This window comes from Eurypyga helias, unplaced genomic scaffold (assembly GCF_000690775.1).
Source record: "Eurypyga helias isolate BGI_N326 unplaced genomic scaffold, ASM69077v1 scaffold39947, whole genome shotgun sequence".
Lineage (NCBI taxonomy): Eukaryota > Metazoa > Chordata > Aves > Eurypygiformes > Eurypygidae > Eurypyga > Eurypyga helias.
Genome location: NW_010260565.1, coordinates 10,749 through 27,944, shown reverse-complemented (window position 1 = coordinate 27,944; position 17,196 = coordinate 10,749). Strand labels below are relative to the sequence as shown.

The window sequence follows — 17,196 nt, the reverse complement described above, 5'->3', positions numbered from 1 at the left end:
ACCATTCTATGATCCTATGATTATATATATTTTTACACATATACACACATACTCACAGACCAGATCATCTCCAGGACATTTCTTTTTTAAAATCTCACTTAAGAGACTTTTCAAACCTTATGAATGTTATAGGAAGGCAAGTACACTTTGTTTTACGATGCAAGCAGGCAGCCTAAATGCAGTAGGGAGGTAAAATGCAGGTTGGGCACTAGGCATGGCCCCCGCAGAAAAATACATCATTTTGCACAAATACATCTTATTCCACAGACTGCAATTTGTCTTCTGAGCCACATTCCTTTTGCAAAAGATCAATGAATTAGTTGGTTCATAAACATAAATAATGTATTTTATGTATTACATTCCAAGAATAAACTCTAATAACATGATACACAAGCTAACAAATGCAATACAACAGCTCCCCTTACAATTCCAACCAACCTTCCCATATAAAACCAGAAAAACTAGAATCTGGAGTTTCATTTTGATACACATTTCCATAGTAATGTGTCCCAACAAGAGTACGAATGTGCCAGAGTGAATACTTACTCTTAACGTGTGATGCTCTTGTGCTAGCAGTGCTGTGACCTCCTCTTGTAAGGTAATGACCTCCAGAAACTGCCCCCAGAGAGCCATCAGAAGTGAGCAAAGCTGAGCAAGATTCATATTTATAAGTTCTGCCAGTTCATCAGGATTTTCCATTTTCTGAAGTTAGGAAAACATAATTACATGATTAACAGATGAGACCATAACGTACAGACAACAATCAAAAAAGTGTACTTTAATTCAGTGAGAATTTTAATTTAAAAAGTAATTTCCAAATGAGAACTGTGTTGTCTAACAATCAGAATCGAAATAAACTATGTTACAACACTATCAGATTATTTTACAGTGCTTTAAATATTAGCCAGTTGTTTTTTAGAATTAGGACTCCGGACCTTTAATTAAAGCAACAATTCAATTTATAGCAACTATAACTGAGTTGCAACAGTTGTATTTTCTAACATGCAAAAATCTAGGAATTGGGAATTAGAAAACAGAAAATTGATCAGCCCTATGTTAGTCCAAATTTGATACAACTGTAGAAATTTAATAAAGGCATCTCCATTTCAGAACAGTCACAACGCAGGATGACACCTACACAACACTATACACACACTTTAATTGGGAAGCAGTGTTACGGTGTACGCTTCCCAGAACCAGATCGCACAAAGACAAATCTACCGCAACACCAGTTTTTCCTTCTTCACGAGGTACTATATTCCTGTGACACAGATCCCCGCAAGTCGGCTGTAGGCCGCCACGTTTATGTTCCCTGCCAGTTTACAAAACTCTATTTTTATTTCAGAAACTACCTGCAGGCCCATGAGGTTCTGAGGCAAAGGAGTTAGGAAGCAAAGACAGTAAAGACCCAACTCCAGCAATATTAAAGAGAAAAAAAGGACTGAAAACACTGAAACGTCAACTTAGCAGGAGAGAGTGGAAATAAGAGGAGAAACTTTTGATGAGAACTGCATGAAAGAAGAGAAAGGAGAAAAAGGAAAAAATATAAACATACATTAGCAAGCTAAGGGGGAAGCTAAAAAATTCACAAAAGCTATGTAAATACTAGAAAAACTTTTAATTTATATACTATTAGCTGCCCATAGAGAGCTAATTTCACTGGCTCTGTCTCCAGTTATACGGAAAGCCAGTATTATACTTCCTTGCAATTCTACTACTACTTTCAGTGATGAAAGGTACGCCTGCTCTTCTGCAACAGCTGGGCAGATGGTCTCCTCAGCAGCAAGGCACTGACAATCTTCCAGAAGTTTTAAAACCTCTGTTTTAAACTTTGCTGTGACAATGAAACTGGCTATTCCAATGGGGCTACTTCTAAGGAGAGAGTTGGGGAGACGAATCTAAGTAATCTGAAGTAGCCAGTATTTCCTTGAGAATGCACAAAACCCAGAAGGAGAGAGCATCCATCAGTCCTTCCAGATGAAGGGATGACTTGGAGAATCTGCTTCTGTACAGCTTAGTACTTCTGCTTGATCTTCTAATGTCTGGACCATCAAAACCAAAGAATTATAAATGCAGAAAGTTCAAAATGTGATTGTAATACAAGAAATCCACCTTTCCATAATCTTCAGTTTCATGATACACAAAAGTTAACATGGCTACTACTGACATGCTAAGCCACCAGATTAATAGTTTTGGATACAGTGAGTTTTGGAGTCAGTTGAGCAATTTCTCTTTGAATGAGGAAGAAGTGAAATAAGTGTTGGCAAAATACATACAGGATGTTATCACTGAAACAAACATTTTATTCCCAAACAGCACATGAAATCAGTATACTCTGCTTTTATGGTTATTTCCCTTATTTAATATATGAAAAACAATCGTACCTTTACTTCTTCACACAATTCTGTAAGACGAACTTCTGCATCTATGTTTTCTGGAAAGATGAGAGGACGTATCCATGAAAAACGTACTTTCCAAGTTGCACAGTGAAAACAATTATATCACAAACAATTTTAAAACATTAAATGGAAAGAACCCATCAAAGAAAACTTGAAGCCGTATTAAGTGTCACCATCAACTTTAAATCAAGTAAATTATAAACTCCCATTAAAATAATTTCTTAGTAATTTCTGAGCTTGAGGACAGAACATGATTAATTAAAAAAAAAAAAAAAAGGCTCGCAATTGAGTATCGTGATCACTTATCATGGTACCTTGCCAAGGACACCAATTTTCCATTCAGAATTATACCGGACACTACTGTAATTGAGATGATACAGTCTGCAGATCATCCATAGACAGCTGCCCAGCTATTCAGCAGAGCAATGTCGTCGTTCACAACCAAGTAACACAAGTCCTCCCCTACCTCAGACTTCCCAGAGACACCTTATTTCAATACCATTTTTCTACAGGTATATTATTTACCTGATTTGCAATCTAAATGAATATAAATACAATTTTAATGGTATGAGGAATTATATTTTAGTCAAATAAAATTGCTCTTTATTTGATCTTTCTCTCTATAGCTCCATGTTAAGAGCAAATCAGTCTTCCATGGTATGGCAGCGTAAACTGGATCTGAACCTTGAATCGCTTATTTATAAAGAAAACTGATTTACTCCTTCATGTGAGATGATTCTCCTGTTAATCATTCCTAATATACTCAAGGAAATTTGATCATTTAAATAATAATTTGGTACTATGCTTTGATTTCCTTCTACATCTGAGGTACCAGGAATAACGGAACAATTTATAAATCACAAAATTGACTGTAACAAGGATTTATATTTAAATTCATTTTTGAAACACAGTATTAAGGAAAACTCCCACAATGTTTCCTAATATGTACACTGATAAAATATGCCTTGTAACCCACAATAACAAATTTAGGATATGGACAATTAACATATAGAATGGCAACAGTGTGTTTACTCAACCTGTCTTCGAACGATACCATTTGGATTTGGTAAGTATATATTGATCTTCAGCTAACTGCATCTGCTACACTTAGGTTTAAACCTAATGCCAAACAAATTAACTCCACATAGTTCTGAGAAAATATGCAAACTGAAGAAATGCACAAAATTCTCAGAAACAAGCTTAGAAAATGTTTCTGAAAGAAACTACAGGCACCCAGGTTAGCTACACAGTACTTGGCAATTATTCTGAAGATATGTGAAAACGGTTTAAGATTCCGGACGCAATGCCGACTGTCTGGTCTGTCACACTGCAATCGAGAACAGGCTTTGAACAACATCTGAAACTCTGAAGTCTAAAGTCACTATGGAAAATCTCAAACTGCAATGTTATAAATGAAAAACCACAACCAAAACCAGAGCAGACCCAAGACGAAAGAAAATGAAATGCTAACATTCTACAGCAGTCATGTTCCCCCAGCAAACATCTGACCGAATTTGGCTGGCCCTGCTAAAACCCCGTTTTGTTTTCCCTTTAAAACAAAACCAAAATGCAGCTACAGGTGATTAAGCTGGTGACCTGCTACGAGACTGAACTGCCATTTTAATCTTTTCCCGTCACAAACCTCCCTCTGCTTAAACAAAACTGCTGGGTTTTGTCCAGCATCTGGCCCACACCGACACTCTCCAGAGGGAGAGTTGGCAATTTAGATGTGGACAAATGCCCCTTAAGCTTTGAGAATGTTGTCCTGTGTAGTGTTTGGAAGAATCAAGCCTTGAGATACCACAAGCAACGTGAAAGATTTCTCAGGAAGAAAAGATAATGGTCTTTAATTGTCTAAAAAATTAAGTCTGTGAGGAGTTAAAAAGGAAGTATAATTTTTAGGTATTTTACAATTGAGTGAACTCTTCAGTAAGTTTTGGTCAGTAAAACAGAACAACACTAAATCAAAACCCAGTAGTAATCTCTTGGTTTATTATCTATATTCAGCCTAGAAATAAGGAGTTCAGTTCTGCAGACTTCAGAGTTCAACGCATGTTCACTATGGCTGAATGGTGAAATAGTGTTCCTGTTTACAGAAGAATATAATATTTATATATTTTGCTTTATTAATAAGAATATATTCATTTGTATTATTAATAAAAATCTGAGGGGTTATATCACCTGCTTTGAAAACATACCTAGGTAGGCGTCTCTCTGGGTTCGTGGATATTTTCTTCTGAGAAGGCGTTCATAAAGGACCTGCATGCTGGCCTTGGCTAGTTATAGGGATTGCACACACATGACTAGTTACTACACTCCTTTTTTTCATCTGTGATTTATTATTTGCCTTAAAGTTAGTAAAAAAGCTTATTGCTAGCCTAGCAATTAGTGCAGTTAGATCAGTACGCAAAAGCATATAATTTTAGTGTCGTTTCCAGATTAGATCACTTGTGATATACATTATGCTAGCATTTTTTATTTCCTGAAACCAGCAATAATTCAACGCTCAGTTACAGTTATTGAGTCCAACAGTTGTCTGCACATGCTTCTGCACAATCACTGTCATGTTAAAAATTATATGACAGAGCAATAGCGAAGCAAACAAGAAAACAAAATTATGATGTAATTTAAACCAAAGTGCGATTCTGAGATTAAAAAGGACTTGAGCGTCTCTTCCGCAATGCTCATTTAATCTTCACACATCAAATCTCCACTGTAAAGCAGTTCATTTATTTTAAAAATGAAAAATAAATTAAAATGACAACTGTGCATTTTGTGGAGTCTATAAAGCTTCATTTAGACAGGACAGAAACACAGCTCTTAATTTTTTTAACTGTTGACAGATTTTAGAAAAAGTAGCATTAATGGTAGTCATTAGTTATCTTTCGTGAGCAAAAGGTGAGTAACAGTAGCGTAATTAATATTTGCATTAGTAGTCCTTATTGTTATGTCAATTGTCCCAATCAATCTATATATAAAACAACTGAAATAAATGAAAACAATATTTACAAATAAGAAAGCAAAGTAATTCTAACTTAAGAAATAACGAAACCAAAAAAACCACCACAGGAAACAAACTGATAGCAGGATATGCCCAATGAATGTTAAATATACTGAGTGAAAATTACTATTTACATGCATTTTGAGCGTTTCTGTTCAAGCTTGCATTCCTGAAGGTAAGCTAAATTACCCACAGAAACGACAGAAGGTCTGACTCAAGTTCCACTGAAGCTTATGAACATGTTTTTGGTGACTTCAGTGTGGCTTGAAAGACACAACTCGACTACGGAACATAACAGTTGGCTTTTTTCTATTACCCATATATTTGTAGGAACATTTTAGGAGAACTGAAGTTCCTATCTGAAACATTTAAGCATCAAGATTTAATCTAAGCCTATCCTTACAACAATAATGCCAACAGATTCTATTTGAGAAAAAGCCTATTTTGTCCTCAACAGGAAGACTAAGAGCTGAGTCATTCCTTTAATAGGGTGTTCCCCTCCACATCAAGATGAAGATAACTGACACAGAAACATTCTTAGCACTGTAACTGTAGCACTGGTTTTGCTTCTATACAGAAAATCTCTCTGTTTTTGCTAATTTCCTGCGCACAGATTTATAATGCACTCCTCACAAAAAAAAAAAACCAAACCAAAAATTCAAAAAACAGCTTTGTATTTTGTAATATCCAAGCGAAACATTCTTTGTTTGAATCCCTAACTGACCACATCACATTTTAGAAGTAGTTTTCATATCTCAACTTTCAACCTTATTGTTTCATAATGCTTAGCTGTTGACACTGGTAAAAATTAAGCAATACGAAATCAATAAATGCCGTCTACAACGAATGTAAATTCAAAAAAGTACAATTTTTTTAAATTTAAATGGACATTTACATGACTAAAAATGTATGTGCTTGATGCGAAAAAAGTCTAAATAATCCTTTGCAATGCCAGTGTATTTTCCTTTTTTCACTTTTGCCACTCTCCTAGTTCACAATACGGGGCTAGGCTCCCCAGTACAACTGTATGCCACAGAAATGGCTTTGAGGCTTTGAGCAACCTGCTCTGGTGGAAGGTGTCCCTGCCCATGGCAGGAGGGTTGGAACTAGATGGTCTTTAAGGTCACTTCCAACCCAAACCACTTTGTGATTCTACGTTACATTTAATGTAATATTTTCACAGTTCGTTTTATCAAATGTAGTTACTAAAGCCTCCATCGCCTCAGAACTTAAATTTCTTTCTATCATACTGTCCTGTAAAGAAATAGCTTCTCTGAAAGCACATTTTAACTACTCAGCTTTACAGAAACAGTTCTTGCCTATCCAGATTTTTTCCTAATCCTTAGGTAACTCTGTTTAAAAAGTTACACTACAAACCGAGTCAGCAGCAGTTTCTTCTTGTAGGTCTTTTTTCCAGACAGGTTTCCATTGTACTATTCTTCTCAAAGCAAAGCTTACGGAGTTCCAATTTCTATATGAATGTACAATGTTTCCTGATAACAAACAGCCGAGTGCAGCATGCTACTTTGATCAAGTTTCTCTAACTTTCTCACCACTAAACCCAGCGCTGTGAAGCAACAGGGCAAATCAAGACCAACAAGAAAAAATATATTTGCTTAAATTGAGGCTGTTATTCCCTCATTTCATTGGTAATGTGACAGCATTTGGTTTCTTTTTTTTTTTAATACATATTTGAGTTATTAAATTCCAGCTCAGTTTGAGCAAAAAGATTTTAGATACACAAGATGTACAAAATCTGTGTCAGTTCAGCCTAGAAGAGGGGTATTTTTAATAAACCTCACCAGGACAGTGATGCGTTCTATGACATTCAACATACCCAGCTCAATTCGGTGAGAAGTGGGAAGCTCCTTTGTTATCATCATGAAATAGCTATGTAACCCTTTGAAAGCAAGCAGCAAACTGGCACAAAGCGTATAGTGGAAATTATAGGCATGGCTGAGGAAAGACTCTGAAACAACAAAACTGCATCCCTGAAAACGAAAAGGAAAAAAAGACGAGGAACATATTAATTTCGTACAGTAAATGAAGTGGTAACAGAGCAACTAAAAAGACAGAAAAACAAACTGCCTTTTTCACTGACACTTCTGTGATTTTCAATGGACTGCAATGCCTTAAAACCAAGGTTAAACTCTATCTACTGTAAGCTTTCCATCTGCGTGTTCCTGAAGCATGTAAAATAACCTTTTGGAACCATTTTTCTCATTTCCCATATCACGTGGCACACCACAGTACGTCTAACAAAGTTCACTCTTTATCAAATAACACTGCTGCAGAAAAGATAAAATTCAAACCACCCAACAAAATACAACCAAAATGTTACACTGATATATTCTTACATCCGCCGATAACTGTTTTGTGTAGTTATTGCCAAAGACCACGCTTTCAAGAGAAGGAATCACAGAGTCCCTGTTTTGTGCTGGTGCGTTCCTGTTCAACCACGTATTCTTCACTGGGCGAGGAAAACTGCAAAAAGCACAAACGAACGGACAATATCAACATGCTCTGTGTCACAGACCCATCACAGTTCAAACAAAATCTTGATCTTTCTGGAGAAGAAGCAGAAACACAGACTCTCAGTAGGATCCTGGAAGTTCGTAGCACGGCAGGCTGACCTTTTAAAACCCCTCAGGAAGGCCCGGCTACCTCAGTTAACTCTTGGGTGCTGTGCTAAGGGAGCAGCGCTCCTCCAGCAGTTCTCTTCAAAGCATGACTCCAGCTGCTGGGAGAAATGTAAGGAATTAACACCCTCCACTGTTCCGTTGCCATCTCTCACCATGAAGGTCAGCAGACTCTGTGCCAGGAGACTTGGGCAAGCTCTTCCTCATGATTTCCATTGCAAATCTCAACTAATTTAAACATTATTCCCAAAAGTTTAAGCCATACAGATAAATTTTAAACCGTAACAGGTAAGAAGCATTCATTTTCTGCCACCTTTATTGTGGGGACTTTACCTCCTACAAGTAAAGCAGTAGCAAGCAATTGGAAAGTTGTCACATAAACCGCGCTTGCTTTTCCTATGGGATGCCTGAGCTCTGCCCACTGCAGAGGAGAGCCCATCCTGAGCCCCCTGGGAGAACCTTATGTGAACAAAGGACTAGGAAAAATGAAAGGTGACTGAACACAGAGAGCGGGGACTTTCAGCTAATGGGCAGAAATGAGCAATGACAGGTTAATATAAAGAGTAGATCGTACAGGATCTCAGGTCTGTAAACATGTGGGATTATCTCCTCTCTTTCAAGGAAAGTCTTAATCCTGGTTGTTCCCCACAGGAGAACGTGGAAGCTACTCTGAAAAGGAAACCACTCAGAAAGTGACCCCTAGGAAAGGAAGGGGTGCCAATAATGGGAACGTGGCCCAAACAGAGCAGCCAACTGCCACCGAGGAAAGCCCAAAGGGTGAAGGGGAGTGAAGTCTGCAATCTTCACGTTTTTCAGGAAGAGGTGCTCCAGAAAAGCAAGCGTGATATGGATACCCCAACTATGAAGTATTTGCGAAGTATTATGATGTGGGATAGCCCAGTTGAAATAAAACACTGTACATCTGAAGGTTTCTTCCTCTCCTCACCCCAAACTGATTTAAAGGTCAACTTGGCTCCTTAAAATAATTCTGTAGACACCAGTCACATTCTGCTGTAAAGATAACCAAAGCAGCATGGAAGTTGCTGTTTCCTTTCAAACTCTCCTTACGCAAGTCAAGGTTTAAAATTAAATAGCATTATCACCACTCGAAAAGCCAGAAACAGAGGAAAAAGTGTATTAAAAATGTTGCATTTCCTACAACCTTTTCAAAAGTCAGCAGGGACAAATACATTTCTGACTGAAAATTAGTAACAAACCCTGTTTTTCATTTTCATTTTCTCATAATGAAGTGACGTCTGACCCTACAGCTACAGGATGAATACAGGTGAAACACTTGAATTTCACTTGTGGTACAGCGCAACAACTTAAATGTTATGTACGTGCTGCTACTTTAAATGAAGTCTTCAACAACAATACTAGCTTAAGGCAACTCCCACCTCCTCACTATTTGTTCCTCTTGGACATTTACGGCACAGCCTGAATGGGAGTATGAAAAAACTTGGGGGAAGTAGTGTGGAGTAGTTGAAGACTATGAAAGAAGGCAAAGAGAGTCGTGCTGAAGAAAAAACTGTGCCAAGAACACTGTGTATGTGTGCCTGACTGTATGGCACTTTTTCACACCTACTTTTGAGACAGAGAAGCCAGGTAAATGGAGCTTGCAAAGGGTGACACAAGTCAATGAAATAAAAAGGCTTCAGTAAGAACTAGCCAAAAGCTTTTTAAAATGGAAAACTAAATTCTCCAGTTCCATTTACTTTAGAAAATGGTAAAAGTATCGTTTGCAGACATCACTTCCATTACAGCAGTAACTGAAAACTGTGGACAGCTAACAGAAGATGCCCTATTTAGATTAATGCCACCTATTTCAGTTGCTAGAGAGTGTGGCAGATCTTCCCAACTAAGAACACATGAATATTAACATGTAATCATGCTATTATAAATACAGATATTTACATGTGTCCTCTTCTCTGGTCTTGGGTATTCTGTCTCTTCTACACTACATACTGTTATTTCTAATAAAGACAAGCTCAAAATTTTTTCCAGGTAACTTTGAAAACAAAAAGTTTCGCATCCCCCTGGGCCCTGAATTCCAAAATCATCATAAATAAAACTACATTGGCCATACATTTAGCTCCATCCAACGTATTCTGTTTCTACAATATTTCCATTTGGACACTCAATAATAATTTATTTGCATTTTATTAACAAGATATTACCTTATCAATGGCTGATGCAGAGCCACCAAAGAAGCATGGACTACAACCGATATGACAGAAAGGTGGAAATAATCAAACATAACATTGACGTAATGATGAAGGCCCCGGTGTAAGCTAAAGTGCAACTTTAAAGTTCGGCTACTAATCGGCTGTAGTGTGCTCAGGTCATCTGGTCTAAGAAGAAATTAAAACAACACACAATCAGAATGATCACATTTACAGCGCAAGTTATTAATAACTGATGCAGATAGCAATTTAGCATAGGTCTGTAACTTGAAATGCAATAGATTTCCCCTGCAGGAAAAAAAAATCTGAAAAAAAAGATCAGAGTAAGACAAAACAGGTATGAAATCTTAACAGACTTCAGTATCGAATTTATTTTTTACCCTCATGTATGTCTCATATGAACACACTACATCTGTATATAATACAGATTTAACCAGTTTAAAAAGTTAACACATATTGTTGCTTTAATAAATTCTTCTGTATTTGCACTTACGAGTAGTCTGTATCCGTGAAGTGTAGATCTAATGTTAGCAGAAAATTCATTTCATTAAGAGACTCCTCAATCTAAAAAAGAAATTGTAGACTCATGAGATCTTCTCAGGTGTCTTATTTATACTAATCCAAATTGTACATAACAAAGCCTTAATTATCTGAACACAGTAAGGCTGAGTGGCAGATTACCTTCCTCTCATCTAACAGCATTTTTATTTTGAAAATCATCACATCGTTCACAGAAACTTCCTCATTTTTGTAAAGAATCTGAAATGTTTTACTGCAAACTATATTGTCATGGACTGAAGCAGGGAAGGCAAGATCTGCACCTGCAAAGAGAAAGAAGTATTAATGCAATTGGCCTAGAATCTGGAAACCCCAGAGCAGCTAGTAAGTGGAACCATCAATCCTATCAGTTTCATGAGCACCATTAAGCCTGTAACACCAACAATATTAGCAGTTTCCATCTCAGTCAGCAACTGCAGAAGTCTGAAGAACTGTTTTGTTTCAGAGAAATACTGTATCAATATTTTTAATATAATTTGCTTTTAATATAAGTTCTAGACTGAAAATTTTGGCTTTGTTCCAAGTTGGAGTAAAGTATTTTAGGCATCAAAAAATCTAATAAAAATCCTGAAAAATCTGTCTTGTTTCATCCAGCTTTCATGTTGATTTGCAAGGCTTAACTACACTGAGAACTCTTAATTACCTACAGGTGAGGCAAGCAGTTAAATGACACATACACTCCAGGAATTTATCAAGAACAGAGGTGGTTCATTCTTTCCTTCCAGATCTTTCCACACTACTCTCGCCAGACCAGTTCCAAACATATCACCTAAACCTTACATTTCTCATTCCGTATGACACTTCTGCTTTCAGTCCAGAGACTGCTCATCAAAAAGAGTTCTGAAAAGTGTGATAAATGGTTGTGGAATCCTTTGTCAGGAAAAAAAAAAGGCGAAAAGACTTGTAGCAGAGATGAGAAAGGGAATGGTTTAAATCAGTTACTGAGGAAGTATTTAGAAAATAGCAAGGGGTTAACACAGAGGAAATATCATGACGGGCACTATCATGTGAAACAACACATAAAAGAAAATGGAACTTGGAAGATACAAAAGTAACAGAAATATCAGCACTTTGTTATCACTCCTCTACAAGCAAGCTCAGTAACATTAACTCCTTCCAGAACAGAAAGTCCTAAAAATTGTCTAAATGAGAGAACAAAATATTTTTTTTTTAAATTATTTTGATTCTCCTTAAAAAATTACTTCAAAGGAATCCACAAAAGAAAAATATCTGCAAAGTTTGTGCTTTACAGATTTGGGGGTCTACAGGCCCCTGACAGAAAATCACTGCACCTAACAAATAATCCCATTCTGCAACTTCCTAACTTCTTAGTCCAACTTCCCTTCAGAAACCAGGAACACGTAAAAATACTGGGGGTGTCACACAGACCATCACTTTAGGTGTCCTGGACAAAATGCTCACAAAGGCTGAATCGTTGAAGGGTAATTCCCCTACATATAATACCACGCTCAGCCTACACCCATCCACGTCTGTTAGAGGTGAAGGGTTCAGCGGGTCATGGTTTCACACTGACACGCAATCTGCTGTCAGCATCAGCACAAGGGGTCTCCCACCCCACTCTGATACAGAAGAAGTAAAGGAGACACGTGGCCAAGGTCCCACTTCCTACACAGCTGCCAGTTGCAGGGCTCAGTGCCGCTGACTTCAGCCTAACGTGAAACAGCACCCTCGGAACTGAGAAAGAGGAGCTGAAGAGGAAAAGTGGACACCAGGAACAGGCCGAGCCACGTCTACGTGGGATGCCAGATCTCACAAACGGGCACTCAACAAGGCAGAAGTACCATTTCTTCAAGTCAACCATGCACTGAGTGGCCAAAACTATTTCTAGGCTTCCAGCCACACAAAAAGCCATCCCAGCAATGAAGGGGGGAAAAATAGCGGTGAATTAATTTATTCTTGCATCGTAAAAATGGACATCTCATTCCTAACGTGCCTTTTTTTTCTTCCTTCCTTTTCTTTGCCTGAAAACCAGCCATGAGTTTCTGATAGAAGAAGGAATTCAGAACAGCCTCAAATCTGAAACAACCCTATATAGGCCAGACTTAGATTTTTCTTTTAACTTCCTGGAGCATGACTACATCTCCCTTCAAATTACAAGAACGCCAGGAGACCTTCACAGGGCTGGAGCTAAAGCAAGTGGCTTGCCATATCACGGCTGTGATGACGCTCGTCCTGGGTCCCAAGCAATTCTAGTGACCTACTGAAGGATGGGGGAAATAGGAATGGAAGAAAATCGGATTTAAACAATCACAGGACCTCACGAAGAGCTGGGAAAGGCTGAGACACCTGGAAAGGACCCCAGGTTTTGGGTTTTAAGGAGTTTGTATTTTCACAAAAAGGCTGCTTGCCAGCTGGCTGAGTTCCCCAGCTGAGCCCCTGGGCCAAGTGACACACCTGTGTGACGAGAGCACACAGCAACATGAAGGTCAGGAGGAGTGGCCATTCCCAGGGGAATCATGGGGTGATTTTTTTCTTTTGACAGTGCTGCTGATCTAAACTCACATCAAACTGCAGTCTGAATGTCTGCATCCTTTACACCTAGCAATAAGAGATGAAGGAGCTAACACGTATGTCACAATTTGCTAACAAGATCGCAGCTTTCTGGAAAAAAACCTGAGGATCACTCTAAAATGTACCAAGAAATGTAAAAACTTTCTTTTTTCAGTGATATTAAACATATCATTAAGTGACACAGGTTTAAGTTGAAAGTGGGGAGGTTTAGATTGGATATCAGGAAGAAGTTCTTCACGGAGAGGGTGCTGAGGCACTGGAACAGGTTGCCCAGAGAAGCTGTGGATGCCCCATCCCTGGAAGTGTTCAAGGCCAGGCTGGATGAGGCTTTGAGCAACCTGGTCTAGTGGAAGGTGTCCCTGCCCATGGCAGGGGGGTTGGAACTAGATGGTCTTTAAGGTCCCTTCCAGCCCAAACCGTTCTATGATTCTATGACACTATTGAAGAAGTGCTGTTTCCTAAAGGATCAGTTTAGCTGAGCTAAATGCCCTAAATGCATTAAACTTTGCCTTTGAAGTGGAGTAATCTTGGTCCAAAAGCATTACTTATTTCACACAAATCCAAGAAATATTCAGGAAGCATGACTAAAATTCAGTATCTACACTGTTGCTCTACTCAGAGTTACTTCGAAAATAACCTCAAAAATTCAGGTTTTGATAATCTCACATCACATTTTCTTGGACTGTAGTCGTTTGGGTTTTTTCCTTGCAATTCCAAGAATTCCACCTGATACTTGAAAACTTAATTAATTCTTTGCTCTTCACATTTTCACAGCATGCTGAAGTGTGGGCTTCACAGAATTAGGAGAGCACTAACAGGTTTCTCCGTGTTCAGTTTGCTTGGACAAAAACCCCAGAAGTAAGTGTCAGGTTTAAAAAAAAAAAAAGAAAAGATGATGAGGGAATGGGTATTTCTGTTCAGGAGGTTACATCAATTTTCAACTTTGCCACCAGAGAGGAAGTCTGAAAAAACTGCAAGACTTGATCCTTTGAGGGTCCTTCTTTTTGGAAAAAAATAGGTTTAGCAATCTGTGTTAAGGGTCTGTATCTACAGTTTACTACTACTACGAGGATCTGCTCCAACGAGACTTGCCCTTGGTCATCTTAGTCTGAAACATGGGGAAGACTGATTAGAACAGTGGAAAAAAGCCAATATAAAGGAATCATCGTGTTTTGCTACTGACAAAGGAAATTAACAGAGGAAAAATAGTAACCTAAATTCTGTAATCAATCACTCTTTTAAGTCTCATTGCTAAGAACAAGCTAGTTTTTCAGCAGGGCCTCATGAAAAAACTTACATTTTTATTGTGTTAGTTGCAAAATTAATAACACTTTTATATTAGTTATAACAATGTAAGACAAAAATCTTGCTCCCTTAATTACCAAGGCAAGAAAATGACCTCATTTACCAAAAGTTTTTGTACTTACCAGTTGCATGTAACAAGCTAGCTTCTAATTTGTGTGGAATTCTTGGAGGAATTTTCATAGATGCACGGATCTGGTAAAAGCTGAAGCAGAAGACAGTGATTTGCAACACACGTGGTACAGCCCATCTCATTCACCATATACAGATACAATGACTGAGGCAGGAATGGAAAGTGGGAAGGAGGAACAGGGCAAGGAAGCCTACGAAGCTTAAAAATGTCTTAGTCTGACTCCACATCCACTTGGGTTTGTTTCTTAATCACTAACCAGAGCAGCAGTCAAACAGGAATGAAAGAAGGAAGCCTCAACACACAGCTAGTTTTTCCATGCCCCACAGCGCTGGGGCAAATATTTATGGAGATACATGGTAAACTACGCTAGAGAACTGATACGCATGAAAAATCAGGATTGTCAGCTAGACTACAGCCTCCTCAGGAGGATTTACCGTGTGGCACATCTGCAGGACTGCTACAGACAGTACTGCCACCGAGGAGGTGTTTGTGAAACTGCAACACGCCCCCCACCCCGGGACCCCCAGACATCACACCACTTACCAGACACTCTCTACGCTGCTTGTGGCCACCAAGTAATAAAAAGTGCAAATAAAGGGTCACACTATGCAAAGCAGGACAGTACTTGCTGTCTGAAGACACAGCACTGTTGCCTTTATGCTGTCAAAGGCAGAAACTGCAGGCTTAAAGCCTAAGATAAATAAATTCAAAAAACCTAGCATAAAAATCTTTGTTTTCTGGATCCCTACCCTCATCTTCAAATAGTTTTTAATCCTGTTCAGCTCCAAACTGTTTCCAACTTTGATTTTCCCCTATTAAATCCCTAATTCTCAGCCAAACTGATTTTATGGAAGTCTTTACATGACACGAGCACCCATAAATACACTTAGATGACACGTTCTCTCCATCTCCCCCCATTTCAGATAATTTATTTTTGTCCGAAGGGGTTAGCTTCAGCTCCTCAGTGAGCTGATGTGACCCACCACGCAGCCCCACAAACACTACTGCCAACGAAAGGGAGGGAGCAAGAACCTTCACAGGTAGAGTAGGAAGACAAAACCACATTTTTAGGGAGAGCAAGGTCATAATTGCCCTTATGAGTATGCAATTTACCCTTTGCATTCCACCCACGGCGTATACCCAGTCACAGACTTACGGCTCATTCTCATCACCGCTCCCAGTCCAAATCCAAACTACTTGAACCTATTGTGTTGTTCTGACTCTGGCTTCTAACACTTCAACCAAAGCTGACCATCCAGGACTTTGCCAGTAACTAACACAACTGTGCACTAGCCTAACAATCAACTAGTAAAAAAAAATTCATAAATTTAAGCCCTCCACAAAATGAAAAAGTCAACTTTAGTCTGGTCAGAACTCTACATCAGTGCTTTGTCACAGAAGATACTTAATGAACAAGTGATACTGCTAGAGGCAAGAGATACCAGCGAAACGATTCCTGCCTTTTAAAAATGGAATAAAACTTAAACCTATTGCAAACTAGTATTTATGTATTTTGTTTTAGAAACCTAAGTTCACACATGACTCCATATACACTTCTTAATTCATTCATAAACAGTAAATGAATTTATTTTGTATTGGATTTAAAAAAAAAAAAAACCCACGAAAACAAAATTAATGTAACATTAAGCTTTCACTGTCATCTTCTCCAGGAGTGTAAGGAATAGAGGAGATTAAGAGAGACCTCTCAACATTAATCCAGGAGGATGCAATCCAGGACACTGATACATCCTTCCCTCTGGGTCAGATGTCAATTCCATCATTCAATCAGTTCCTCGTTTCATCTATACTGAGGACACACACCACATTATAATGTATGATGTATATATATGATGTATTATAATGTATGTACAATGTAGTCTCATCAAGGAGATACCTTTCCACCAGCCCCAGTTTCACACTGCCATGTTATGGATCCACAGTAAACACTTACCAAGAGCCTGGCAGCCTACCACTACAAGCTCCCTCTTCCCATGATCCAAATTACTAGCCTGTGATGGCATACTGCTTGTTACTTCAGGTATTAAGAATGCAAAATCGTTGGTATGGTCTATATTAAATATTATGTCTCAGTACTTTCAGAGACGTGCCAGACATTTTACTACATCTCGCCCTAACCTTCTGCATAACTGGGTCCCTTTTTTAGAATTTAAAATGTCCAAAATCTGCATCATTCTCAGTTCATGTTTAGAACCACGAGAGCTCTACAGAGCACAAATTTAACTAAGGCTTAACAACATTACAAAATGTGGATAGATGCATGAATTAGGACTATAACAAGGTAAAATGAAAGGCAAAGGCAAAATAAAAACCGAGCACTGAACCGAAAATAGGTGCAATGTGATATTCCTATTACTTAATGCAATAAGACTCATTTGCCCTGAAGATGCTATTAAGTGACTGTTTACAATCTGGGCCTCAAAGAAAGCAA

The 17,196-nt window shown here is 38.4% G+C and overlaps 1 protein-coding gene across 1 annotated transcript in view; it reads right to left on the bottom strand.

The window, feature by feature from the left end:
• Positions 1–546: 546 nt before the first annotated feature.
• LOC104512191 (protein FAM135A-like) overlaps positions 547–17,196 on the bottom strand; it is a gene marked incomplete at both ends in the record, with an annotated part of 27,127 nt that continues 10,477 nt past the window's right edge. The window contains 7 exons of the mRNA XM_010155074.1: positions 547–702; positions 2,385–2,434; positions 7,238–7,391; positions 7,758–7,884; positions 10,217–10,390; positions 10,716–10,786; positions 10,904–11,043. Of these exons, the coding sequence (XP_010153376.1) occupies positions 547–702; positions 2,385–2,434; positions 7,238–7,391; positions 7,758–7,884; positions 10,217–10,390; positions 10,716–10,786; positions 10,904–11,043 (872 nt within the window). The remainder of the gene's footprint in view (positions 703–2,384; positions 2,435–7,237; positions 7,392–7,757; positions 7,885–10,216; positions 10,391–10,715; positions 10,787–10,903; positions 11,044–17,196) is intronic.